Consider the following 27,070-nt stretch of genomic DNA (forward strand, 5'->3'; position numbering starts at 1 on the left):
TAACAGAGGATCCACTTCTGGCTCAGGGAGTTTTTCCAGCTTCTCAGCCCCATTTCCTGGATGCTCTCCCTGAATCTCTTCCCCCAGAAATGCTGGCATGAGTCAGCACCCACTGTGCCCTGGGTGAAATACCATGCACTGTTGTGGGAACTTTCCCTTTGGGGTCCTCCTGTCTTTTGGGTCTGTCCTCCCCATATCATCATTGAGCCCGTTCCTTCCTTTTCCCCAGCCAGGAAGTGTGCTGTGGGCATATGGTGGCATCACGGGCCATTATGGGATTTTCCCAGCCTGGCAGAAGAAACTGGAGAACAGGGAGAAGAGAAAAAAATCCAAGCACTCAGACCAAACATCCAAGGAATTCTAGGAGCTGGGGGAATGGGTGATATAGAGGATCTTCTTGGACTTTGAGTCATTCTGGTCCCCTTTTCCACCCAAGGATCAGAACCTTTCAGAACTCTGGGTTCAATGTCCTTGAGCACATTGTCAGAAAGTGGTTAAACAACACATGCTTGATTACCTCCCATGATGGTAAGCTCACAACTCACTCATTCCACTTTAGACAGCTTTAATTATTAGAAAGTCTTACCTCATAGTGGGTCTATATGCACTCACTGGCCCCCCTCCTCACATTGCTCTCTACTTCCTGTATTTCTAGAAGATAATAGCCCCCTTCCCCATACTTGTGGCTGGGGAGTTTAAAGTAGGAGGATCAAAGCTGTATACTTTCAGTATATATGTTGCTCTTCATTGACAAGTTTTACAGGAAGAAAAAGGAAACATTAGGAGTTTTTTTTTTTTTCTTTAGTATTTTATTTATTTATTTAGAGAGAGAGATCACAAGTAGGCAGGGAGGCAGGCAGAGAGAGAGGGGGAAGCAGGCTCCCCGCTGAACAGAGAGCCCGATGTGAGGCTCAATCCCAGGATCCTGAGATCATGACCTGAGCTGAAGGCAGAGGCTTAACCCACTGAGCCATCCAGGCGCCACGAAACATTAGGAATTTTAAGAAAAGAAACACTAAACTATTATATATCACTAGATCTAGAACAAACTCCCCTTGACCTCAGTCTGGGTCAGTGCCCCTCCTCCATGGGCCCCTGCCCCGCTCCAGCTTACATGCTGACATGTCTGTCTCACCCATGAGACTGTTCTGTCCAATACTAGCCACTAGCCCCATGTAGCTGTTCAAACGTAAATAAATTAAAATTAGATTAGATTAGATCCATTGCACTGGGCACATTTCAGGTGCTCAAAAGCCACACGAGGCCAGTGGTGACTACAGTGGATGGCACAGACATTGAACATTTCCACACTGCAGAAAGTTCTAGTCTAGCATAGCACTGCATTAAGTCTAGCTCCAGGAAGACAAAGACCAAGTCTTTCTGGTCCTGCACTGTATCCCTGGCACCCAGGACACTCTCAAACCCAGCTCTGATACTAAACAAATATCAACATATTTCATATGCTGCCACACTCTGCACAAGGCCCAGCTCTGGCTATGGGACCCACCTCCCCCTTACTCTCCCCACCTTCAGATCATGGCTTCTAGCCAAGCTTTGACTGGGACTGTGACTCAGGGCTCATGGTCTCCTGGATCCCTCCAAACCATCTCTGGTCCATGACTGGCTCAAGGTTCTTGGAACATTGTGAATGTGTGTGTGTGTGCATGTGTTGGGGAGTGGCTGCAGAGAAATAACTGGCAGGGGAAGGGGTGGTCAGCATGAAGAGAACAAGGGTTCCAGGCCTCCAGAAGCTCAAATTTGAGCCTCTAGCAGTGGCTGCTCCCACCTATGTGGTAGGCAGCCCCCCAGACTTTGGTTCAAATTCTGGTTGTGCTTCCTCCCTGCTGTATGACCTTGGGAAGCCACTTAACTTCTGTGAAGCCACTATATGTATTGTTTCCTCATTTTAAATATGGATAAAAATAACAACTTGATATAGGTAGTGAGTACATTAAAGAAGATGTGTGGGGTTCTGTTGGTACTCAATTATTGCTTGTTCCTTTGTCCACATAGAGGGCAGTAAGAGCTTTTCCTTAAACATCATTCAGATCACAGCCCTCAGACACCTGTGTGGTTCCCACTTCTCCCACACAGGAGACCAAATATAACTCCTGATAGCACCCTTTGCCTTAAAGCAAGATGCTTGTCATGCATTCCATTGCTCTTACCTCCAAAGTTACCTGGTATCTGCCAGCCAGCCAGGTCTGTTCTCTCCCCCACCTTCATGTCCCAGTACATACCTGAAATGCCCTGCCCACCCTCTCTTTTCTAAACCGGGCCCTATCTTCCCAGATGCAGATTCTTTCCTGAGATTCACTTCCTCTCTTAGGCCTACTTGATTCTACCTTTCCAGTTTCAAGATTGCTAATCACTAAAAATCATTTCATGCCTACTTTGGCCTTCAACCAGCCCCATTGCCCCTCCCTTAGTGATTAAGATATAATATGTGTTCCCAGGTATCTGGTTGTATATGTGAGTGTGTATAGAGCAGGAAGCAATAGCAGGTGGTGACCAAAACAAAACAAAAAAGAAAGGAAGGAAGAAAAAAAAGGAGTTGGTGAGGTGGGAGAGCTGGACCAGACCAGACAGAGGTCCCATTTGGCCACTTACTACATGGATGGACCTTGGCAAGTTACTTAATTTTTCCAAGCCTCAATGTCCTGTATATTTTTCATGAAGATGAGAAATAATAATACTATCACTACCATTACTATTTATTGAGCCCTTACTTGGTAATAGGCACTGTTCTAAGCTAAGCACTTCACAAAGATTCTTTCATTTAATCCCCACTTCAACTCTCCCAGGTAGGTAATACTTCTTCTATGTTACTGTTGAAGAAACTGAGACACAAAGGAAACAACACAGATGTTAAGTCCCTTTCCACAGATCTCACAGCTATTAAGTGACAAAACCAGGATCTGCACCCAGGCGCCCAAGAGTCCATGTTCACACATACTCTGTTTACTGCCTCCACAGATAATCCTGTGTGCACACAAAACTCCCGTCACAGTGCCTGACACAAAGATAACCAATAAGTGGTTCTTTCCTCACTAGGACCACAAGTATACAAGGCCAGGAAAAGTGTCGCTTTTCCTCTGTAATTTGTTGCAGGGCCTAGGAAAGACAGACTAGATAGTGGGCACTTTATACACATTTCCAGGACCTGAGAAAGATGTGGAAGGAATATAAAGAATTTAAAGAAATATAAAGAAATACTTTCTTAAATGTGAGCTATAAACACACACCACAGGGACACACACTTCTCACAAATACATTGTATATGCTCACTCACTCATACACACTCACTGGCCATCTTGAACCCCAAGAAGGCTCACCAAGAAACCTTCCTGAGCTGGTCCAGGAGCCATAGAAGGCTTTTAGGCAGAGACATGACATGATCAAAACTGCATTTTTAAGGAAAGTTGATCCAGCAGCACAGACGATGAATTCATAATGGATGGGACAAAGTGGAGACGAGGGAACATTGAAAAGAATTTCAACAATCAAGGAAGAAAGGAACTTAATTTCTAGTGCAATGGGAATGCAGAGAGTATATAAGAGCTACTAAGGAAAAGTGAGATGAGAATAGTGCCATTCTCTACAATAGGATGCATAAAGGCCAAGGTTTAAGAATGGATGGGATGTGGTATCTTTTTAGTTTTGGGGCTTCAGATGTCTCTGGAACACCCAGGTCATATCCAATAGACTTTTGAATGTGTGTGTGTGTGTGTGTGTGTGTGTGTGTGTGTTCCCCCCCCCCCCAGCTCAAATATATGTATTTTTCAGTTCTTTTTTACATCTCACAAGACATCTGGGCTGGAGACACGAGTTTGCGTGTTATCAGCTCACAAACAGTAATTAAACCATGAATGTGGATGAACTCACCCAGAGAAAGTGTGGGGCCAGAAATCTGTGGGTCCAGGAAAGAGTTCCAACTCCAAGCAGGAGAAGCCTTGGATTTGTGAATCTTCTTCCAGGAATAGTGTGTGATGTGAAAGGGGGTGAGGAAAGGGCCCTGGAGATCACTAACATTTAGAGGAGAAGAAGGTGAACAGATGAGAAAAGAGGGGCAAAGGCGCAGAAGCCAGGAAAGGTTATCAAGCGGAAGGAAATCGGTGCATCAAAGCTACAAAGATCAGTGGAGATAACGACAGGAAACTCCACCCGTAAGATGTGGCAACTAGGAGGCGGCCCTCGCAGGTAGAGTGAGGTCAGTGGGATGGTGACTGTGTGAGTCCCCGGCTGTTGAAAACACTGCAGCTTGAGCAGCTGACTGAAATTGCAAGCCCCACGGCTTTCAAGCGCGGTACACCGTCGCGCAAGCACACTCATATGCACCTGAGGGCTAATTACAGTGACTTGGCCTTTGGAGAGAGGATCGGCGCACGCGCCTCCTGAGCCCGCCTACTCCGCCGTCGGCCCTTCCCCAGGCCTGCAGAGGGCGCTGCGTCTCGGCGAGCCGGAGCGTGGCGCCGCTCTACCCTGCGCCCGGGCTCGGTGGCAGGCGCCGCAGTTTAGCGTGCCCTACGCCTCCCCTCAGCGCAGGTGGGTCCGCCCGCGGGGGGCGGGAGTGTCTGGGATCCGTGGGGTGGGTGGGTGGCGGTAGTCTCCAGGCGCGGAGTGGTCTCCATTGCTTAGGTGCCCCGGCTTGGGTCCGGCCCCGGAGAGGATCGGCTGTGGGCGAGGCGACACGGGTACGAGTCCCGGTCTGGGTGGGCGCCTCCTCTAGGACTAGCGCCGCTTGTCTCAGGACCCTTGCACGTCCCGGGGGTCTCCGCCAAGATTCGCGTGCGGCTTCCGGGGACTCGCTGGGGGCGGGGCTAGTGGGGGCGGGGCTCCCGTGATTGACACTTCTTTCCCCAGGTTTCTCGGGCTTCCACTGGACCCCCTCCCCTGTCCTGAGCCCTGAGCTGGCACCATGGTGAGACCTTTGAGTCAAGCCCCTCACCTCCGCATGCCCGTGGCCCTCGTGGCCTTGCCTCCGTTGCCATCTATAAACCTGGGGCTCCGCAGTTGGGGGAGTTCGGTGGGTCTGCTCCTGCAAGGCAGCCTGCACCCTTCCAACTCCCCCATTCCTGTAGCACGGGCGCCTGAAGGTGAAGACATCGGAAGAGCAGGCGGAGGCCAAAAGGCTAGAGCGGGAGCAGAAGCTGAAGCTATACCAGTCAGCCACCCAGACGGTCTTCCAGAAGGTGGGGCCCTCAGAGGTAGCCCCTTCTCCAGGTGGCCCTCTTACTATATCACAGAGGCCAAGAGCTGGGCCTTAGTGTCAGACTGCTTAGATCCATATCTGCGTTCCATCGCTTAGGAGCTGTGTGACCTTGGGCAGGTTACTGAATCCCTTTAAGTTTCAGTTTGCTCTTCCATCAAATGGGCCTTACTGCATAAGGTTGTTGTGAACGTTCAACCAGAGGATACCCGTAAACCCTGAAGCGCTCTGCGTGGTACCTATTGTGTAGCGTGGGGTTTACAGAATTTTCAGTAGTTCTGCTTATCTTATTTAGCCTTGCAGTGGGAGACTGATAATGATTTCTGACCCTGCTATCTATCTGCTAAGCGCCAAGCTGGTGAGCTGGATGAATCAGTGCTGGAACTGACAAGCCAGATTCTGGGAGCCAACCCCGACTTTGCCACCCTCTGGAACTGTCGACGCGAGGTGCTTCAGCAACTGGAGGCCCAAAAGTGCGTAGGAGTTCAGGGCCCCAGGAAGCTGGCCCTGGTCTTGTCCTGCCTGAGTTCGGGGTAGAGGAAGAATGGGGCAGCCAGGGGCATAGGTAGAGGGGAGCTGAGGGCTGGATGTAGAAAGTGAGGGGCGAGCTGAGCTGAGGTTGCGTGTTGGAGGGCCCTGAGTCCCATTTCCCTCTGAGTGCAGGTCCCCTGAGGAGTTGGCAGCTCTGGTGAAGACAGAACTGGGCTTCCTGGAAAGCTGCCTGCGGGTGAACCCCAAGTCCTATGGTACCTGGCACCACCGCTGCTGGCTGCTCAGCCGCCTGCCAGAGCCCAACTGGGCCCGGGAACTGGAGTTATGTGCCCGCTTCCTCGAGGTCGATGAGCGGAACTGTACGTGCCTGCCTGCCGATTGTGCCCCGCGCCCTGGGTCCCTGGGGCCTCAGTAAGGCCCAGAGTTGGGAAGGATGACTAGGACAGGCCCACAGAGCTGATGGCAAAAGGGGTGAAGGAGCCAAGTGCATCCCCCATAGAGCAGACGGATGTGTTTCTGAGGGCTTCCACGAGAACTCCAGGGGTACCAGCTGTGCGGTTTTGAGATGGGCTGTCTCTCCTCCCCTAGTTCACTGCTGGGACTACCGGCGCTTTGTGGCCACACAGGCAGCTGTGCCCCCTGCAGAGGAGCTAGCCTTCACCGACAGCCTCATCACCCGAAACTTCTCCAACTACTCCTCCTGGCATTACCGCTCCTGTCTCTTGCCCCAGCTGCACCCCCAGCCAGACTCTGGATCCCAGGGACGCCTCCCCGAGGATGTGCTCCTCAAAGGTCAGCAGGGGCAGAGGTGCTGGACAAGACTCTGTGGTGTTGCCTTTCCAGCCCTGTTACCTAACCCTGTTCCTGAACCTGCTCCTTGGGCTCATTGAGCCCTTACTTTGTGCCTGGCTTTGGGGGCGCCTAAGAGTCAACCCCTGGCTACAGCGGACTCAAGTGTCCAGTGGGAAAGATGCAGCCATTGTGTAGGGCCAACAGATGAATGGAACCAAGAGGTGGTGGTACTCCAGGGCGAGGGTGGGATGCTGGGGTGGCCGGGGGCCCCCCAGGGTCCTGGCCATAGCCCGTGCCTCCTTGGCCCCTTGCAGAGCTGGAGCTGGTACAGAACGCCTTCTTCACTGACCCCAATGATCAGAGCGCCTGGTTCTATCACCGCTGGCTCCTGGGACGAGGTGAGCAGGGGGGAAAGAGGCTGGGCGTTTTGGGCTTGGAAGGAATGGAAGAGGATTTAAGGAGATCTGAGGGTGTGTCTCCCCCCAGCGGACCCTCGGGATGCCCTGCGCTGCCTGCATGTGAGCCGAGATGAGGCCTGTCTGACTGTCTCCTTCTCTCGGCCCATCCTAGTGAGTCCTGCCGCTTTTGCCGGAGAGCATCATAGATGTGGGCCTGGTGCCATTGGGGCTGACGGGTCTGTCTTTGTCCCCTGGGCCAGGTGGGGTCTGGGACAGAGACCTTGCTGCTCATGGTGGACGAGTCACCCCTGCCTGTGGAGTGGAGGACCCCAGATGGCAGGACCCGGCCCAGCCACGTCTGGGTATCCCAGGACCGGTGGGGCAGAGTAGGGGGCTGGGGCGGGGCTGGAGTGGGACAGAGAAGTGGTGAGGCTCAAGCATTTCCTTAACCTGGTGCTTCCAGCTCTGTGACTTGCCTGCCGCCTCCCTCAATGACCAGTTGCCCCAGCATACGTTTCGTGTCATTTGGACAGCAGGCGATGCCCAAAAGGAGTGTGTGCTTTTAAAAGGTGACACAGCCTCTACCTCTCCTCCTCAAGGCAGCACTTTCATCCCTCTCCTGCCCTCATGGTGGTCCCCTTCTACTACCCATTCTTGTTCACAGGCCGCCAGGAGGGCTGGTGCCGGGACTCAGCCACTGATGAGCAGCTCTTCAGGTGATGGCAGGGAAGCACCCAGACCAGGAGAGGGGCTCTGGACTCTGGGCACCTGGGGTGGGAGGCTGGGCTTGGGCAGATGGTCTCAGACTAGATACTGGGGACAACTGGCACCCCGAGTAGACGTCGTCCCCTCCCCTGCCCTGTGCATCCTCAGGTGTGAGCTGTCGGTGGAGAAGTCCACGGTGCTCCAGTCTGAACTTGAGTCCTGTAAGGAGTTGCAGGAGCTGGAGCCGGAGAATAAATGTGAGGCCTCGTTTCCTGACATCCTGCTCTTCTGAGGAGGCCCTTTTCCAGGAGGGCCTCTCGGGGAGAGCAGGAAGGGTCTCCAGATGGGAGCAGAGAAGGCTCTAGGAGAGACAGTCCTTTTCCTCACCCTCTCCTTAGGGTGTCTGCTCACCATCATCCTGCTGATGCGGGCACTGGACCCCCTACTGTATGAGAAGGAGACGCTGCAGTATTTCCAGACCCTCAAGGCAAGTCAGGCCGTGGGAGCAGGGATCAGGGAGGCCCGATGGGCAGCAGGAAGACAGCTGACGGGCCTTCCTTGCCATCCCCCTCCTTTCCAGGCCGTGGACCCGATGCGGTCCTCATACCTGGACGACCTGCGAAGCAAGTTCCTGGTGGAGAACAGCGTGCTCAAGATGGAGTACGCCGAGGTGCGCGTGCTGCACCTGGGTCACAAGGTATGGCTGCCTTGGGCGCCTCCTCGGGCCCACCCTTCCTCATGACCTGGCCAGCTTCTGTGTCCACTCCATGCACTTGAGCGGAGAGGCTCTGGTCTCCCTGTGCCCCTGGCTTTGGCCTCAAAAGGTGCCTTTCCGGATGTTTTACCTAACCAAGGTTGACTCCATCTTCCTTCCAGCCTAGTCTTCTTTCTGGCCTTGCTTTCTGTCACTTGCCCCCATCTTTCTGGTCACCCAGTCTCCAGTCCTGAGTCACCAGGGCCACCTTGTGCCATCCCTTCTCCAGGGCCAGTCACATCTTTATTCCTCCCCACAGTGAGCCCTCACCCACACCTGCTCACTCCGATGCTTCTGTCCCTGCGACAGGCCCCCGAGCCTAAGGCCTGGGTCATTTCCAGAAAGGTCTGACAAACTTCCCAGACTCTGTTTTCTGTCTTTGTGGTCCTTCCCAGTCAGTCTTCCCAACACAGCAGTTCCGTCACATTACTGCCGCTCACCTCTGCTGCCACCACACTGATCCCCCAGACTCAGCAGGCCCACTCCTGCCAGTGTCGGTGCTTTCCCAGGCGCACTCCTCCACCCCCCGTGCCTGCCCCCACTGCAAGCCGCCTACGCCCCTCCACCCACCCGCCACCCAACCCCAGCACTCCCTGTCTGTTCCTTGTCCTTGACATGGACTGCTTGGGGTTATAAGGTAAGCTTGTAACCCGTTCTGTTCCTGTCCTCGGCCAGGGTCCCCAAGGCCCTGTGTGGGGCACAGAGGGTAAGTGCCTCATGAGCCATGGCTGCAGACCCTCCCCCAAGTCTCACTGAATATACCCCTCCTCAGGATCTGACGGTACTCTGCCATCTGGAGCAGCTGCTCCTGGTCACTCACCTGGACCTGTCACACAATCATCTACGAGCCCTGCCCCCCGCCCTGGCTGCCCTGCGCTGCCTTGAGGTAAAGATTTGCTTTGTCACTGTCCCAGGTGGCCCTTTTTCCTTCCCCCTCAGAGGTCTGCCCACCCCACAAAGAGGTGTCCAGATCCTCCCAGCCCCTGCAGATGACCCCTTGCCTTCTCTGCCTCTGTCACCTAGCCTGACCCTAGCAGCCTTCCCTGCACTGTAAGCTGATCACCCCAACCTCCCTTCTTGCTTGCCCCAGTCCCATGCTGCCAGCTGTCTGCCCTGCCTCGACTTCTCTGCCCTCCCTGCTCCCCAGGTCCTGCAGGCCAATGATAATGCTATAGAGTCCCCGGATGGTGTTGCCAACCTGCCCCGGCTGCGGGAGCTCTCCCTGTGTAACAACCGTATCCTTCCTCCTGGGTGCCTTTTCGGCAGCGGGTGGTGTGAGGTGCCACACTGGGAAGGGACACACAGCAAGTGTGTGGGGAGTCGGGAGGCCGATTGTGGCAGTGCGGGCTAAGGAGAGAGGATAGCCTGAGGCCGTACGGGCCTCGTTGCCGTGCACTGTTTCGCGGGGCGGAAGTGACTCTCTCAAGCCACAGTTCACAGACCACTAGCCTGCAGGTGTGCTTGGGTACCACATGATATTTTAAAAATCAGGAAGTTTTGTAGTTAAAAAATCTAGAATTCTGATTCTACTTAAAACTGGGAGATTAGGGACTCCTGGCTGGCTTAGCAGTAGAGTATATGACTCTTAATCTCAGGGTTGTGAGTTCAAGCCCCATGCTGGGTGTGGAGCCTACTTTAAAAAAAAAAGAAATGGAAGTTAAAGCAGCCTTTGGCCTGCATTTCCACTCAGCCAACCTTGGGCATTGTTGAGAGGAGATGTAGGTACCTCTGGAACCAGAGCTAATTTTCTCCTTGGCTAAGTCCACTAGTCCCGGCACCACATCCGACCCACCGCTTGGGCTTCCTGCCTGGCCCCGGGGGCAGGGGTTTGCAGTCGGGAGCCTTACTCTGTCCAGGGCTGTGTGCCAGATGCCTAGCAGCCAGACTGCCAAGCAGCAGCCACTGTTCTGGTGGGAAAACCGGGATGGTTATGCAGGAGCACATGGGTCTGGGAGAACCAGCCACGCTTTCCTTGACTCTCCTGCCCAAGGCCTCCGGCAGCCCACAGTGCTCCAACCTCTTGTCTCCTGCCCCAAGCTGGTCCTCCTCCACCTGCAGGGCAACCCGCTGTGCCAAGCAGTGGGCGCCTCTGAGCACCTGGCTGAGCTGTTGCCTTCAGTTAACAGCATCCTCACCTAGAGATCCTCCCCCCCCACCCTGCTCTTTAACTTATTGGGACTGAATAAACAATGGAGAGGCCCCCTCGGGCTGCTACGCTGTGCCGCTACTGCCATTACTCCTGCCAGCTATTCTGGACAAGAAAGGGAGAGGGTGAGGCTGTGTCAGCTTTCCCTTGTCCTTTCATCTTCTGCTCAGTTCTGCTGTTTCTTAACCGTGGGGAACCGAAGTCTTCGTACTGGGGCAAATCAGCAAAACCTGAGCTCACCTTCTGGTCTAGGCTGGGGCAGGTATCGGGTTTAGGTTCAGGTTCTGGTCGGGGCTGGGCTGCAGAGCAGCTCCAAGTCTCCATCTAGAAGGTCTCATAAAAGTTTCTCCCATGACTCCTGCCCATTCCAGAGACCCTCCGTGCCCTGGCTCATTCACCACAGCCGAGAGGGCTGGTCCCATGAGGAACCAGGATGTCTGTGTGCCACCCTCTGCAACAACAGCGTCGCTCCTCATGAGGAGCACCCTGTGGTTGAAGAGCCCTTGAATATGCTAGATCCCAGCTGACCCTCCCAGGCGCTCAGGGATGAGAAGGTGGGGCCCACTGTACTGAGGAGGAAGCTGCTGGTAGGGTGCACCCTGGTGTGCTGGGCTCGTGCGGGAGCCACAGCTGTCTCTGCACCTCGGTTGGGGATTCCTGACTCATGTTCTTGCTTCCGCATTGGGACCTAGTGATGGGCAGAACCTGGCCTCAGCTCCCACAGAGCCCCCCCAGACACACCCTTTGCCCTAACTTTAAAGCCCTGACGTGCTTGACCTTCCTGGAAGGAGGAGAGGGGAGTGGCTCAGGGGCTCAGGCACTGAGTCAAACCTGGCTAGGTGGGGAAGGAGAAACAAAAGGGAGAGAGTGTGACAAGGCATTTCCCTGGCTCCTTGGGAATCTCCTGGGGTCCACATGTGCTCACACATTTCCGGCTGCTCAGAGCCTTCCCCTCTGCCCAACAAGTTCTTAGTGGCAACCTTCAACAAAGCCCTTTGGCTTACCTCCTTGACACTTGCCTGAAATTTTGATTTTTACTTGTGTGTCCCCTGAGAGTGTTGAAGGTGCTTCCAGGTCTAGGGCTTGAGAACCGGGCAGGCAAAGGTCAGAGTGGGTGTGGAGGGCTCCCTGCCAGGTCCCAGAGTCTCAGTCCCTGCTCCCCGAGGCCCCTCCCTGCCTGATGCATCATCAAACTCGGCCCTTCTTCAAGTTTGCTTCCTTATGTCATTTTGCCAACCCCATTTTCACTGTCTCCTCTCCGGGGGCACATGGGCGGAGCTAGGACAACAGCAGGATGGAAGGAAGAGACCTCACGAAAAGGGCCCCAATGTTCCCGAACTTTCAGGAGAACCTCCCCAAAGATGCCTGACCTCCACTTGGCCTTAGGGTTCTCTCAGTGGCATCCCCGGTGTTCCTCCGGTGCCAGGGTGGAGTTGGGAGACACACAGGGCAGGTGCCTGGAGCCGGTTGGTCAGGATTTCTGGGAAGAATTCCAGGCTGGAGAATCCTGGACTCCAGCTGACTGGCCACCCTTCTCGGTGAGAGAAGGGGGTACTCTGCATTCTAGGGAGGGGGCCTCAATTCCCACTCCAGCCGCAGAGCAAGGATCTAAGCCTTCACCAAGACCCCAGGCTGAGGGGAGAAAAAAAGGAGTTACTCCTACCCTGACCGTAACTCATCATTCCCATCCCCAACACAATCTCAGACTTGTAGGGACACAGGAAGCTGGGGGCAGTTCGTTCATGCTGGGGTTGTGAAGCAGCTGGAGGAAGAAGGAAGGACAGATGGGTGGGGGGATCAGAGGATCTGGTAGAGCCGGCAGGTCAGGGGTTGGCTGGTGGAGCCAGTCTGAGGGCCTGGCTGCTGATGTCACCAGTCTGCAGCTAAGGAGCCCGGGACCTCCCTGGGCAGGACCAGTACCAGAACCAGGCCCATGGGCCAGTTTCACAGGGCTGAGCCTGACCTGGGCCACACCAGATCAGAGCCTGGCAGCAGGGGGCCTGCGAGAGTGGAACAGAGGCAGGCCACCTGAGCTTGGGAACAGGGTCTCCTGCATAGGGGCCAGGGTGGAAGGGGCACCTTGCCCCATTGCCCTTGGGCTCTCTCACCCAGGAGAGGGTGCCCCTTCTGCCCCAGTCTGGCAGGAATTAGCCTGGAGTGGGGTCCTTCAGTGGGGCAGTCTCACCAAAGCCTTCCACTTTCACCTCAGCTTTGAGTTTTGGCAGACCCCGGCTCCACCCCGCATCATCTCATTGCCACAGTTCCTCGAAAGGGGAAAGGAGACAAGGGGATGGGGCCAGCTCTCATTTCCTGCCCCTACTTCTGGAGACAGCCCCTAGAGGCTGGGCCTCTGCGGGTTGTGTGGGGGGGGAATGGAGCAATCAGGCTTCCCCTTCTCCACAGCTTGGCCCCGCCCTCCCCCCCTCATAAACCACATTCCCGCCCGCCCCACACCTTGCACTCACCCCGTCCCAGCAGTCCCGACCTGTCCCAGCCTGGTCGCGGCACTCAGCACTGCTGTCGCCAACACCGCCGCCAGGTGAGGCTCCATCGGGGACTGCGGTGCTGAGCCTGGGGACCTGGGTCGGGCCCCATTGGGGCGCGGACCAGCCAGAGCCTGCCAGCCCGGGTCAGGCTGCCCCTCGCAGAGGCTCCGCGCCCTGGGGACTGCGGGCTCCCTCACCTGCAGCGCTCTGCCACTCCCACAGCTCTGTGCGGGTGTTTGACCCAACGTGGGGAATGCCAAGAACCCCAAGTCCAGCATCTCACTGTCTTCTGCAGGGAGCCTCTGCTAAGGTTTGGGGGTGGGGTTCTCTGCTTAGAATGAGTCCTAGAGGCAGGTGGTTCATGGACCTCTAAACTGAGTAACTGGCAGGTGGAGGGAGCGGGTCCCAGGGATGGTCTGTGTACTGGGTCCTGAGGCTGTGACAAGTGTCCTTTCTGGGAAGTCCTTTCTGGGATGAATTCTTGAGGGCAGGTTTCTCAATGGGGCGTCTGGTTTGGTGGGTGTCACTGGGGGTGAAAGGGAGAAGATTCCTCTGCAATGCGGGTAGTTTCCTTAGGTGAATCTGAGCAGCCTTTGGGGAGGGTCCCTGGTTGGGTTTTGGGGGAGTCTCTGGGGCAAGATCAGATCATCTCAGCTGGATGGGACTGAGCTCTCCAGATGGAGGGCTTCTGTGTGTGTTGGCTGGGGCATTCTAAGTACAGGAGGTCTGAGTGGGTGATCGGAGCCTCCCTGCCTCTTCCACACAGGCATGACAGATGGTCCTCGGTCAGATGTGGGCCGCTGGGGTGGGAACCCCTGGCAGCCCCCAACCACACCGTCTCCGGAGCCAGAGCCAGAGCCAGAGCCAGACAGAGGGTCTCGCCGAGGAGGCCGTTCCTTCTGGGCTCGCTGCTGTGCCTGCTGCTCCTGCCGAAATGGGACAGATGGCGATGGGGGCCCTGAGCCCTACGGAGGTCGAGGGTCTCACTCTGGAAGTCGAAGACCGGACTCCCGGGGCTCAGGTTCCCGCCGACCTGGCTCCCGGACCGGCGATGTGAACGCCGCTGGAGATGGCACCATCCGAGGTGAGGCCTTCCTGTCCACCTTCTCTGTTAGCTGAAAAGCCTTAATGGGGGCCTGGGAGGCCTAGGATGGAGGCCTGGGCTTCCCGCAGGGCTTCGCTGACCCAGAGCCGTGGCCTTGCAGAGGGCATGCTGGTGGTGACCGGTGTGGATCTGCTGAGTGCACGGTCAGACCAGAACCGCCGAGAGCACCACACAGACGAGTTTGAGTACGATGAGCTGATTATACGCCGTGGACAGCCTTTCCACGTGGTCCTCCACTTTTCTCGGCCCTATGAATCCTCTGATCATGTCGCCCTGGAGCTGCTTATTGGTCAGTGGGGCCTGCAGTGGGAGGACAAAAGCCCTAGTGTTAGGGGTGCGGGGGTGCTAGGTAGCAGGGCCTCCCAGCTCTGGTATTAGGGTCGGAGGGACATCTTCAAGCTCCTCCCTCACCCCAGTCCTCACCTCTGCCACGTAAGCCAGGGGCAAGTAGGGAGTATGTTTCAGGGAGGGTCCTGGTGTCCCATTTTCCTAAGCTCAGCCTCTTTGAGCCTCCAGGGGCATCTGTCTCAAAATACTTTCTCTTCAAGTGCTTCTTTCAACTTCTTCCTCAACGTGGCTGCCTCTGTGTGTCTTTCTTTCTGTGTCTGCTGTCCTTCCCCAGGGTGTGGCTGACTCTCTCCCTCCTCTCTGTCCAGCTCTGTCTCTGTTTCTCCGTCCCCGTGGCCCAGGGCAGGTGCCTCCCTCACCGCGTTGCTTGGTGGCCGTTGACTGCCCAGGCTGGTGATTATGCTGCTGCCGGGGGCGGGCGACTCCTCATACCCTTTGATTAGAGCCCAACCTTGCCCACCCCAGCCTCTAATTTCCCAGGTACCCCCACCACTGCCACCAGGGATGCTCCAGGCTCTGGAAGCTGCAGCGCCACAGAGTAGGCAGGGTTCCTTTGGAATCTGGGCTGCCCTTCCACATGGGCTCCGGGCATCTGGACCCAGTCAGGGTAGCCCTGCTTCTCCAGCACAGCCACTGAGACAGGCCAGGCAGAGGGTGATGGTGGCCTGGTCTCTTCTACCCAGCTCTGAGTTGAGTGTCAGGGAAACAGGTTTGGGATGTTGGACTGGGGCTCTGCCCTGGCATGTGGGCCAGATCGGGTGGGGACAGAGCTGCTCTCAGAGACTGTCACAGACTAAGGTGATGGCCCAACTCAGGGACACATACACGCATGCTGGCTCATACACATTCTGGGTGGGGCTGGGAGAAGTCTAAGGCTCTATCTCCCCTCAGAGAAGCCTCACCAGCTCACTGCTGCTTCCCCTACTCCAGGAAACAACCCTGAGGTGGGGAAGGGCACGCACGTGATCATCCCGGTGGGCAAGGGGGGCAGTGGAGGCTGGAAAGCCCAGGTGACCAAGGCCAGTGGGCAGAATCTGAACCTCCGGGTCCACACCTCCCCCAACGCCATCATCGGCAAGTTTCAGTTCACCATCCGCACACGCTGCGAGGCTGGCGAGTTCCAGTTGCCCTTTGACCCCAGCAACGAGATCTACATCCTCTTCAATCCCTGGTGCCCAGGTGAGCCTGCTGGAATCAGGAGCAGGGCGTGGACAGGAAGGAGGACCGGTCAGAGTTTCCCTTCTTAGAATCCTAGACTAGGTCCCTGGCACTAGGAGAAGCCAGCCTCCTGTTGTCCAGGTGAGGCGACCGAGGTCCAATGTGGAAAGGCGACAGCCCAAGGTCATGCAGCCTTGCCTCTGCTGGTGAACAGCTCTGGTTACAGCCGCCTTCCTCCCACCATCTCTGTCACGCTCCCTCCATCCTTCCTGGGAGACAAGTGATGTCAGGCTAGCGGTGTTCTCACTCCTCTGTAGACAGTAGTTCTGCAGAATGGGCCCAGGGGCAGGTAGGTCCCAGGGAGAGGACCAGAGGGGACCAGGTATGTGTGTTTTGGGGACACAGAGGACATCGTGTACGTGGACCATGAGGATTGGCGACAAGAGTATGTGCTTAATGAGTCTGGGAGAATCTACTATGGGACTGAAGCCCAGATTGGTGAGCGGACCTGGAACTATGGACAGGTATGGCTGCCATGGCCGCATGTGCCTGGGGGAGAAAGAGGCCAGTGGGGTGGGGTGAGGGAGTGGGTGACCTAGGCATCACCTCTGCCCTCCCTCCCTCCAGTTTGATCATGGAGTGCTGGATGCCTGCCTGTACATCCTGGACCGGCGGGGAATGCCATATGGAGGCCGTGGGGACCCCGTCAGTGTCTCCCGGGTCATCTCTGCCATGGTGAGCACCCTCATGTCTTTGAGTGTTATTATGTGTCGGCTTCCTGCCCTCTCCGTCCAATGCTGCTGCCTTTTCTGGTTTCTCCAGGAACTCGGCCCTACCCTGCCCTTGCAAAGGGTATTGTGGGAGGGGTCTTACTCCCTCTTTTTCCTTCTTGTCTGGCCCCACCCCACTCTTCCTGGCTTCAGTCCCAGCTCTTGTGGAATGTAGGGCCAAACCCAAAACTTGGCACACCCAGGATTCACATTACAGCGTCAGATCTGGCAGGGGTTGTGGGGGGGACCTGATGATTTGGGGAGGGGTGGGGAGGGCTCAGGCTGTTGGCTGGATCCCAAGGCATTTATGGGTAAGGGGTGGGGGCAGGGGCAGGGCTGGGGACTACATGGAAGGTCCCAGACATCTCCCTCCACTCAAACCCACTCCATTCTGTCCTGGGCAGGTAAACTCCTTGGACGACAATGGGGTCCTGATTGGAAACTGGTCTGGTGATTACTCTCGAGGCACCAACCCTTCAGCATGGGTGGGCAGCGTGGAGATCCTACTCAGCTACCTACGCACTGGCTATTCCGTCCCCTATGGCCAGTGCTGGGTCTTCGCCGGCGTGACCACCACAGGTAGTGGAGGGCCTGGGCCAGGAGCTGCCTGGGCCCTATGTGAAAGAGGGAGGGAAACCAGAGCCCCACCCAGTGGTGGCTCTAGTGCAGGGACAAGTGGAGGGGGATGGATGGTAGGCTGGCCTTAATTATCATTAATTAGTGTTAACTACTTAGAGAGGCCTAGGGGAAAGGAGGGAGAAGAGCCAGGCAGGGACCAGTCAGGCAGGTAGCCTGGCTTCCCTTAACCCCCAACGCTCCCTGGCCCCAAAGCCTCCAGACCCCTGACACCATTTGGCAACCCCAGTGACCCTTGTCACCCTGTTGTTCCTCACCTGATACCTTGCTTGCCCACCACCCCCACCCTGTCTGGGCCCTGAACCCTAACCCTGGCTCCTCCACAGTGCTGCGTTGCCTGGGCCTGGCTACCCGCACTGTCACCAACTTCAACTCGGCACACGACACCGACACATCTCTCACCATGGACATCTACTTTGATGAGAACATGAAGCCCCTGGAGCACCTGAACCACGATTCTGTTTGGTGAGGCTGGGGCTAGACCTGGGTTGCCCATTCCTGCCAAGGGATGGTGACCACGACCTGGACTTTGAGGGGACAGTGGGGAGGCCCTGAGCAGGCTGCTCAGACCCACCCCACCCTCCGTGTCCATCCAGGAACTTCCACGTGTGGAACGACTGCTGGATGAAGAGGCCAGATTTGCCCTCGGGCTTTGATGGGTGGCAGGTGGTGGACGCTACGCCCCAGGAGACCAGCAGCGGTGAGGCGGGGCCCTGCCTGGGCCCTGTGTCCCACCTTGGCCCCATGCCCATCTCCGAGCCTGGGTGACAAACCCTGAGTGTCAGGGCTGTTCTGGGCCATAGAGCCAGGCCCTTTAACCCTCGTGTTTCTTTAAATGGGCTTACCAATAGAATCGCCGCCTGGCCTTTAGTCGATCATTGCCTTTCTGCGTAACCATCTATTTGCCTAGATTTCCTTTGTTTATGATTTCTTATGATTTATATATTCAGATGGCTCAAAAATCAAAAGACTCAAGAGAGTTCAGTAAGAGGTTTCCCTCGCAAACACACCCACTCTTCTCATTTGCTTTTTTACTCATCATCCCGGAGATAATTAATTGAAGGGCTCTTTTATTTAAATATATATATATATTTAAAGCTAAAAAGGTCATTATAATAAGTAGTACATGCCTGGAAGGGGGAGTGGGGGAGTCTAGAATTGAATAACACAAAATGTAAAAGTTCCCTAATTCTCTCTCGGGGCGTTTTTGTTTTGTCTTCAGTAAATGTCTAGGTCCCACCCCAGTTCTGACCCATCAGACATCTCAGGGATAGATGGATACTAAGAATCTATATTTTTGAAAGTTTGAAAGTTCCCCTGCTGATTCTGAAGATCAGCTGGGTTGGCGACCACCGCAAGCTCTTGTGGGACACATGGAAGTGGTGGCCCAGAGAGGTCAAGTGACTTTCTCTAAGGCACAGAGCAGTAGGTCAGCAGCAGAGCCTTTCCTAACCCTGACTCCTCCTTTCACACATTCTCACTTTCACCAAGTTCCCCTCTTGTCTGTTCTGTTGCTCATTTTGAGCTGTATGTATGGTACAGAGTAAAACCAGAGTTCAGACAGGTTTGAAGAAGAAAATAGCCCTCATAACCCAAACCTCAGAGACCATCACTGATGTCCTTACCTACTGATTTCCTTTTCCCCAGCACACACATTTCTGCCAAAACTAGACCTGCTGTACATTGTGTTCTCAAGCAGCCCTCCCTTCCCACCTTAACATTCCAGGGCTAGGCAGCCAGGCCTCCCCACTCTTGTTGCCTTCTTCCCCACCTCTCCCTTCTTCACCCCATGTCAGATGGCATTTGCCTAGCCTACATTCCTTCTCTCTGGCCAGATGCCTCCCTCTCAATCATCTCTGAGAATGGTGCTCCCTGACTCCTGCAACCCAGTGATGCCCACCAGGACAGCCTGGCCCAGGACCCTAGGAGAGCTGAGTTCCTGTCCCCACTCTGGAGAGCAGTGGGGTGCAGAGCCCGCAGGGGTTCCCAGGCCAGACAGACCCAGGCTTGATTCTAGCTTGATCACTTCTCAGGTCACCTTGGGCAAGTTGCTTGCATCTTTGCACTTTGGTGTTTCTGTAATATGGGGATAATATATATATATACCAGATAGGGTTGTTGGGGGAATTCAATGAGGTCATCATACATTCAAGAGATTAGCAGCATGCCTGGAGCATAGCAGCTTCTCTATCAATATCCGTTCCTTCCGTTCTCTGATCTGATTGTCTTGTCAGACCCTGGTATCTGTTTGGCCTCCCTGGGCCTGTTTCCCATCTGTAAAAGGAAACCATAGTGCTGGTGTTTTCTAAGATTCTTTTCTTTGTGTCTTTCTTTTCTTTTCTTTTTAAGGTTTCATTTATTTGAGAGAGAGAAGAGAAAGCACAAACCGGGGGAGCAGCAGAGGGAGAGGGAGAAACAGACTCAATGCTGAGCAGGGAACCCGATGTGGGGCTAGATCCCAGGACCCTGGGGTCATGACCTGAGCTGAAGGCAGACACTTAACTGACTGAGCCACCCAGGCGCCCCTCTAAGATTCTTCTCTGTTGGATGGCCCTCATTTCCTATTTTGTGTCCTCTCTTGCCAAGCTTCTTCCTTGTCAGTCCATCTCCACCAGAAATCTCCCCTGAGCATGCTGAGAACAGACTCTATTTCCCACCAGCTCCCTTCCCACCTCCCCATAGAGAGGACACACTGCAGGCTGCAGAGCTGAGGGTTTGTTCTGGATCTTTCTGGAAGGGTGGCTCTTTTCCCAGCCAGCAGGCAGAGCCACAATGGGCTCTGGGTTCATCTTGATGCAGGATGGGGGTCCTGACCTCTGGGGTCACAGACAGCCACCATCCAGCTTCGGCCAGTGGAGGAAGGATGTGCCGAGGATTTGGTTGTCCGGGCAGGCTTGTCCCACATTTGGCCTCGCCCTGGTTGACTGAGGCCAAATGGAACTGAACTCTTCTTTGTGTTCCTTCCCTGGGTTGCACCAGGTGGCAGCTGACCCTGAGGCAGTGGGCAATGGGCCCGGTTGGGTGGGCCTCTCGCCAGGATCAGAGGGTTCCCTCAGCCTCCTTTGATTCCCCCCCTTTTTGTCCTGCTCCCCTAGGCATCTTTTGCTGTGGGCCCTGCTCTGTGGAGTCCATCAAGAATGGCCTGGTCTACATGAAGTATGACACACCCTTCATTTTTGCCGAGGTGAGGGCTCTGCTCCAGGTCCTTCTCAGGCAGTCTGGCGGGACGAGAGCTCTGGCATCAGGCCTGGGTTCTCTGGTCCTGACTTCACCGCTGACAGAGTAGCTGTGTGACCTTGGGCAAGTCATTTGTTCTAGAGTCTCGGTTTCCTCCACTGTGAAAGGGTGATAATCATGGCTGCTGTGCTTCCTGTGCTCAGGATCAAAAGAAATAATGAGTATGAAACTGCTTTATAAGTCATAAAGCCAGTGGATGAGCCTAAGGGATTACTGTTATTAATGCCAAATATACTACACGGAGCCTCCCAGCTTCTTGTCTCCGCCTTCATGTGGCTCAGCTTGGAAAGTCTCCCAGTTCGACTGTGCAAGGAAGTTCCCAATCTTTGGATCCAGCCCTCCCTGCAGCTGGGGGTCAGGCCCACCCTCAGACCCTCAGGCTTGCTCCATCCTGGCTCATCGCCCCCCACCACTCCCCTCCCCTGACAGGTCAACAGTGACAAAGTTTACTGGCAGCGACAGGACGATGGCAGCTTCAAAATCGTGTATGTAGAGGAGAAGGCCATTGGCACACTCATCATCACAAAGGCCATCGGATCCAACATGCGGGACGATGTCACCCACGTGTATAAACACCCAGAAGGTACCAGTCCTCCAGCCTGCTTGGCTCTGGCCAACCCCCGGGGTTCCCACTGAGCACCTGCCCACTCCAGCAACAGCCACAACCTCACCCCAACCCTCGACCCCCACCCCCACCCAGGCTCAGAAGCAGAGCGGAAGGCAGTGGAGACAGCAGCCGCACATGGCAGCAAACCCAACGTGTACTCCAGCCGCGACTCGGCAGAGGATGTGGCCATGCAGGTGGAGGCCCAGGACGCAGTGATGGGGCAGGACCTGGCAGTCTCTGTGGTGCTGAGCAATCGCGGTGGCAGCCCCCGTACCGTGAAGCTGCACCTCTACCTCTCGGTCACCTTCTACACCGGGGTTACAGGGCCTGTGTTCAAGGAGAGCAAGAAGGAAGTGGTGCTGGCACCAGGGGCCTGTAAGAGCCCCTTCCCCTGCCCTGCCCCATGGGCGGCCGGGCACCCTGGGGCTGTGGGCCCAGGGACCCCCCCCCCCGGAGGATGTGTCTGGGTAAGAAGTCCCCCGTGACACCTTGCGTCTTCTCCACAGCGGACCGCGTGTCCATGCCTGTGGCCTACAAGGAATACCGGCCCCACCTTGTAGACCAGGGCTCCATGCTGCTCAATGTCTCGGGCCACGTCAAGGAGAGTGGCCAGGTGCTGGCCAAGCAGCATACCTTCCGTCTGCGCACCCCAGACCTCTCCCTCACAGTGAGTGTGGCTTGCTGGGTGCCCCGGGTGTGTGGGGGTGGGGGTGGGGCGCTGGGAGAAGGTGGAGGGGAAGGGGCGAGGGCAAGAAGGTGGGAGAGGGCTGGCCTGGCGAGCAGTTCCAGGAGGAGATCGGAGACTGGCTTTGGGCCCTTGGGCCTCCGTGTCCTCATCTGTAAAATCAGATCTCATATTCCTGATTGGAGTTTCTTCTCTGGCTTTTGCGGAGCCCTGTTTCTCACCAGGGTGGAAATGTGGGACTTGGGGAGATGTTGATGCAGAGTTTTCCCTCTGGTGGAGTGATGGTTCCACTGTATCTGGCCAGGCTCTCTGACGTGGAGGGGGCTGCTTCTTCTCCTAGTTACTGGGGGCAGCTGTGGTTGGCCAGGAGTGCGAAGTACAGATTGTCTTCAGGAACCCCCTGCCTGTCACCCTCACCAACGTCGTCTTCCGGCTTGAGGGCTCCGGCCTACAGAGACCCAAGATCCTCAATGTGGGGTGAGTCTGGCCTCTCCCCACCCCTGCCCTTTTCTGCCGTGGGTCCCACACTGCTTCCTCTCTTTGTCAGGACAATAGTCAGCCAGAACCCAGTACAGCAGCCTGGAGCCATCCAGCAATGTCTCCTGACTCAGTTCAGGGCCAGGAGCAGTTAAGACCTGGCATGTGCCTAGTGCCGGGCTGGTCCTTCCCTGCCATCTCCCTGGGGAGCCAGCGCTTCCCTTAGGAATCATTAGCAACTTATCATTGCCACATGCCCAGCACTCAGGAACCCACTGGGCACTTCAGGGTCGTTATCTCATTCACAGACCACAAAAACCCTGTAAGGTACATTCGAGCTCATCATATGATTAAAAGCAAAGCCTTGGGATCCTGAAGACTTAGGTTCAAGTCCCAACTCCAACACTCACTGGCTCTGTGCCCTGGAGCAGGTGACTTATCTCCTTGAAGCCTATTTTCTCACCTGGAAAGTGGGCATGACAACACTCTGGGTTCCGAGGGAGGTTCACAGAGCTAGGAGAGATAGGCACGTAAAGCATTTAGTTTGGCCTTGGCCCAGCGTGAGTCTCTGTTGGTTGTTCTTATTTTGATTATGGCCACTGTCGGCCCACTTTACCACAGGGAAGCTGGCAGCCATGCCATAAGGGCCATAAGGGGCATGCCATAAGGGGCAGATGGCGCTCTTCCCGCCCTGACAGGCAGGCTCACAACCCACTTGCTGCCTTTGCGTCATGAGGGCGGAGCAGCAGTTCCCAAGGTGAGGGCCCTGTGCCTCAGGCCCCCCATCAGTCTCCCTGGGCCTCAGCCCCGGCCAGGCGAGCCTCCGTACCCAGTGAGACGACACAATCTTGTGTCCCGGGCCTGTGCTGTCATCTCTGACATAGATGTGCACACGTTGCGATGTCCCTCCCCAGAATAGCACAGAGGGAAAGCAGAGAAGGCCAGAGGCTGACCTTTAAGATCAGACTTCTGAGGACAGAGGCAGGTGTTTTCCTCTTTTGACAAAGAGTGCCTGAGGGAAAGGGGTGGCCCCTGTGGAGGAGTGGGGTGAGGGAAGCAGGGGGTCCCTGCCTGCCCTGCCCACTCCTTCTCCTGACACACATCAGGCTCTGCCCAGCGCTGGCCGCTCACTTTTGCCAACAGGCCAAAGCTGAATAGTTGCTATCCTGATCTTTGCCCCAGGCTTGACCCTTGGTGATGTGATATGCCACAGAAGAGTCCTTTTCCCCATTCACCCTACGTGGGTCCCTGTCACCTTAGAGTGCAGCTTGGGGCTCCCAGGTAGCTTACCATGTAGACATCTCTCACCTGCAGATGATGGAGAGCGGTTTCCAGAGCTGGACTCCCCTCAGCACCTCCACCAGACCTTAGATTCTTGCCCCCAAACTGGGAATAAAGAGAGGACCCCTGTGCTGAGCATGGGGGGACCCATCCCCTCTCTTTAGCTGTGAGGCTTGTATGAGCCCTCCCTCCAACCCCTGCCTTTGAAGGCCCCAGTCCGTGCCCTGTACCCCCAAATAAGAGGTTTGGATGATGGTTTCTCAAGGCAGGTTCTCCTTGGACATTCTTTGGCTCCTCTCTACTTCGAGCCCAATCTGGGGTCTACAGAACAATTGAGAACTCTGAGGGGAAGTGCCTGGGCTGGTGGTTCAGATATATTAGATTCCAAGTTGGGTGTTACTCTGCTCTCATTGGCACATCAAAGGCTGTGGGATGGAAACCCCATTAAGCCTAAGGTGTGCCTCCCAGCGGGGCGACTGGCCACTTAGTAAACATTCCAGACTTACTCCTCCAGATGGCTGTTGTCAGGGCCAAACCAGTCACCAGGGGAGGCTGGAAGTCTGTTCCAAGCCCTTCTGGGGAATTTCCCCCACAGTCTGAATCATAGTCTCTAGAATGTCCTTAGGGTGGCCTTCTGGGACAGTTTTGACTTTGGGGAAACAGCCTGAGGCTATTTAGAGCTAAGATTAATTAATAAGGCAGATGAACAAGATGGGTGGGGATGCCCTCTTCCATCAGAAATGAAGCTTGGCTGTAAAGGAGGAATGGGGTGTCGGGGCAGGGGCTGGGGGGTGGGGGGTGAGACAGAGAGAGACACTAGACTGGGTACACTTGATGGGCCTGTGGTTTTCAGTGGCTCAGACAAAAAGTCTGAGAGGAGTTTTTAGAAATGTTTCAAGTCTTGGCAACGTGGTTGAACAAGTACGTGATTGCAGGACAGTGCTCATTTGGATGTCTCATTTCTGGTGTCCTTGTCAGAGAGTTGGTTTCATTACCTGCACTCAGTTTCAGGCACATTCCAGCTGTAGCAGCTGATGTACCCCACTTAAACTCACAGACGTGGGTGTGGCAGGGTCGCGGCTGACACCAAGGTCAGGGCTGGGAGAGATCTTGATGTTGCTGGCTGGAAGCTGGAAAGCAGCTTCCCCTAGGAAACATGTTACAAATAAAGGCTGTATTCTGAAATAGTACAGTTCAGTTCTAGTGTGAATTAAGTAAAGTGTTTTTAAAAAATTTGTATTTATTCGACAAAGAGCACAAGTAGGGGGAGCAGGAGAGGGAGAAACAGGGTCCCTACTGGCCCGATCCCAGGACCCTGGGGTCAAGACCTGAGCCAGATGCTTAACTGACTGAGCTGCCCAGGCACACCTGGAATTTTAAAGGCTAGTCTGAGCCTAAACAACTTGACTCTTGTATCTATGGAAAAGTTGGCAGAAGTTACAAATACAAATTTGTAAACAGCCACAGTATAGCCTATCTGTTATGTTGTAGACTTCATGTCTAATTATATATTTTGATAAGAAGTCTAGAAATTTGGTCTTTAACTTAACAGATAGACTGTATATACTACATGCCTGCCACTTCTTCCCTCCTTCATGGAGCTTAGAGGCACCTACAAGACTATCTGATCCCACCCCCTCATTTTGCATTTCACTCCCATTTTACAGACCAGAAAGTGAGAATCAGAGAAGTTTAATGACTTATCATAAACCACACAGCTAACAGCGGTAGCAGAAAGAGTACAAAGTGGTCCAGGGAAGACCTTTGGAAGCAGGCTCCAAGCTAAATGTTTTGTCCCAAGGAGAGTGCATCTTCGAAGTTGGGGTACTGGCTCGTTCCCTGGGATGACTGAGGTGTCTGCCCAGAGTCGGGCTCCAGAGAAGAGAAGATCCCCAGGGCAGGCCTAGTTTGACTAGGGGACCAGAAACCAGGGTTCAGGCAGAGGCAGGAAAGGACAGATGCTAAGAGGCATGTGCCAGCAGGATGGGGATGCAGTCATGTTCTGTGTGTAAAGCGCACACCTGGGCTGCTGGGGGAGCTCAGAGCAGGAGAAGGCTTATTTCCCTGAGGGCAGGAGGTGCTCAAGGGAGCCCTCACTGAGAGTGTGGTATGAGCAGGGCCTGGAGCCAGCCCAGGAGCAGAGCGTGAAAACAGCGTGAGTTTAGGGAGGGGAAGGAGCTGTCAGGGCTGGTGGGCAGGAGGAATGGTGGAATGGTGGGGGATGATGAGGCCATGCAGGCAGGGCTGAGTCAGAGGGAGCCTGTGTGTCGGGTTAGGGAGCTTCAGTCTCATCCCGTAAGTGCTGAGGAAGCCCAGCCCTCAAAGGGTTCAGCTCACCTCCGAGTTAACAGAGACCAGAATGGAAAAAAAAGATAGGACCTAGGCAGCAAGAAGGCCAGTTAGAAGGCTGGTGAAATTGTGGCTTCCACAGGGATGGTCTGGGACTAAATAGCTAGATATCCATGAGGAAGGGAGAAAATGAAGACACTAGTAAGTGTGTGCATACCCACACGTGTATGTCTCTCTTTCTCACACACACACACACACATGCACACACACACACAAAGTGTCACTTTAAAGATACCAGTTGTCTGTTCTTGGGAAGAACTTTCTTTTTTCTCTGAGATAGCATCCGTCCAATGTTTTGAGGTATTTAAAGTGCTCCTTCCTGTTTAGAAGGATGATCATGGCAGAAGATAATTTTCTTCCACTTCCTTTCTTGGCAAAACTGAAATTATTTGGCAGTAAGGTGCTAAGCCCCAAAGTCTCATTTTTTTTTAAAGATTTTATTTATTTGAAAAAAAAATATTTATTTGAGAGAGAGCGAGAGAGAGAGCACGTGCCTGCACACACACAAGCAGGGGGAGGGGCAGAGGAAGAGGGAGAAGCAGACTCCCTGCTGAGCAGGAGGGTGGGGAACAGGCAAGATCTGCAGCTTGATCCCAGGACACCAGGAACTTGACCTGAGCCAAAGGCAGACGCTTAACTGACTGAGCCACCTGGGCACCCCCAAAGTCTGGGTTTAACTTTCCTCAGTCCTGGAAACCCCAGATGGGATAGGTATGGATGGTTGTGGTTAGGGCAGGAGCACTGGTGGTGGAGAGGTAGGGGAGACAAGACAGCTATTCCTGTACAGGTCTTTGTGGGAGTGGGGAGGGAGGAGTCCTGGGACGACCAGAAGATTCCCAGCTTAGGCAGCTGGGAGGCCACTGACCTAACTATGCAGAGGCAAAGGCCAGGAGGCCTTGGGGCTCAGGCTTTGTCCTGGCCATGGGTGTAGGGGTTCCAGCTGAGCCCAGAAATGCCTGAAGGGCTCAACTTCCTGCTCCCTCCTTCCTGGCTGCCACATCGCCCATGACCCTGTCTCTGTCCACAGGGACATTGGGGGCAACGAGACAGTGACATTGCACCAGAAGTTCGTGCCTGTGCGACCAGGCCCCCGACAGCTCATCGCCAGCTTGGACAGCCCACAGCTCTCCCAAGTGCATGGTGTCATCCAAGTGGACGTGGCTCCGGCCCCTGGGGGTAGGGGTGTCTTCGCAGATGCTGGAGGCGACAGTCACTCAGGGGAGACCATCCCTATGGCATCTCGGGGTGGGGCTTAGCCCCTGGCCAGGAGTGATGAGACTGGAGTCAGATGAACAAGGACATTGCCTCAAGTCAGGGGCCTACTGCAGAGCTGCTCCCCAGAGGCCCAGGAGGGGAGGCTGGGGCATCTGGGGAGGGAGCCATTCTTTACTTGCACAGGGCAGCACAGATGCTAATAAACTATTTTTTAATGAAC

General features: G+C 55.0%; 2 protein-coding genes across 6 annotated transcripts; both read left to right on the plus strand.

Moving 5' to 3' along the window:
* Positions 1-4,498: 4,498 nt before the first annotated feature.
* On the plus strand, positions 4,499-10,567 carry RABGGTA (Rab geranylgeranyltransferase subunit alpha). Of its 3 annotated transcripts, none has more exons than XM_032856273.1 (17): positions 4,499-4,545; positions 4,864-4,921; positions 5,082-5,192; positions 5,558-5,682; positions 5,873-6,060; positions 6,290-6,493; positions 6,808-6,891; positions 6,980-7,062; positions 7,152-7,253; positions 7,355-7,460; positions 7,556-7,607; positions 7,765-7,853; positions 7,995-8,083; positions 8,177-8,293; positions 9,123-9,236; positions 9,498-9,585; positions 10,341-10,567. In XM_032856273.1, exons 2-17 carry the CDS (start codon positions 4,919-4,921, stop codon positions 10,487-10,489), a joined length of 1,704 nt encoding a protein of 567 aa, XP_032712164.1. In that variant the 5' UTR covers positions 4,499-4,545; positions 4,864-4,918; the 3' UTR covers positions 10,490-10,567. The 3 variants fall into 3 exon arrangements, with proteins under 3 accessions (XP_032712164.1, XP_032712166.1, XP_032712165.1); XM_032856274.1 differs by lacking the exon at positions 4,499-4,545 and adding an exon at positions 4,564-4,694; XM_032856275.1 differs by lacking the exons at positions 4,499-4,545; positions 5,082-5,192 and adding an exon at positions 4,563-4,694.
* On the plus strand, positions 10,513-27,070 carry TGM1 (transglutaminase 1). 3 transcript variants are annotated; one of them, XM_032856269.1, is made up of 15 exons: positions 10,513-10,621; positions 13,749-14,066; positions 14,188-14,376; positions 15,366-15,614; positions 15,999-16,117; positions 16,221-16,328; positions 16,768-16,942; positions 17,326-17,464; positions 17,596-17,699; positions 20,095-20,183; positions 20,666-20,819; positions 20,937-21,218; positions 21,350-21,510; positions 21,869-22,005; positions 26,663-27,070. In XM_032856269.1, exons 1-15 carry the CDS (start codon positions 10,540-10,542, stop codon positions 26,889-26,891), a joined length of 2,535 nt encoding a protein of 844 aa, XP_032712160.1. In that variant the 5' UTR covers positions 10,513-10,539; the 3' UTR covers positions 26,892-27,070. The 3 variants fall into 3 exon arrangements, with proteins under 3 accessions (XP_032712160.1, XP_032712163.1, XP_032712162.1); XM_032856272.1 differs by lacking the exon at positions 10,513-10,621 and adding an exon at positions 11,232-12,034; XM_032856271.1 differs by lacking the exon at positions 10,513-10,621 and adding an exon at positions 11,233-13,035.

Source organism: Lontra canadensis, unplaced genomic scaffold (genome assembly GCF_010015895.1).
Source record: "Lontra canadensis isolate GAN:19392208 unplaced genomic scaffold, GSC_riverotter_1.0 scaffold12, whole genome shotgun sequence".
In the NCBI taxonomy this organism is placed as follows: domain Eukaryota; kingdom Metazoa; phylum Chordata; class Mammalia; order Carnivora; family Mustelidae; genus Lontra; species Lontra canadensis.

Excerpts from the sequence above, each read along its gene's own strand:
- RABGGTA (XM_032856273.1), top strand. Across the intron at positions 5,683-5,872 it reads CAGCAACTGGAGGCCCAAAA|GTCCCCTGAGGAGTTGGCAG; the intron begins GTGCGTAGGAGT and ends CTCTGAGTGCAG. Across the intron at positions 9,586-10,340 it reads GCTCTCCCTGTGTAACAACC|GCCTCCGGCAGCCCACAGTG; the intron begins GTATCCTTCCTC and ends CTCCTGCCCAAG.
- TGM1 (XM_032856269.1), top strand. The coding sequence starts at position 10,540 with ATGGAGAGGCCCCCTCGGGCTGCTACGCTGTGCCGCTACTGCCATTAC. Across the intron at positions 17,465-17,595 it reads CTGAACCACGATTCTGTTTG|GAACTTCCACGTGTGGAACG; the intron begins GTGAGGCTGGGG and ends GTGTCCATCCAG. Across the intron at positions 21,219-21,349 it reads GGTGCTGGCACCAGGGGCCT|CGGACCGCGTGTCCATGCCT; the intron begins GTAAGAGCCCCT and ends TCTTCTCCACAG.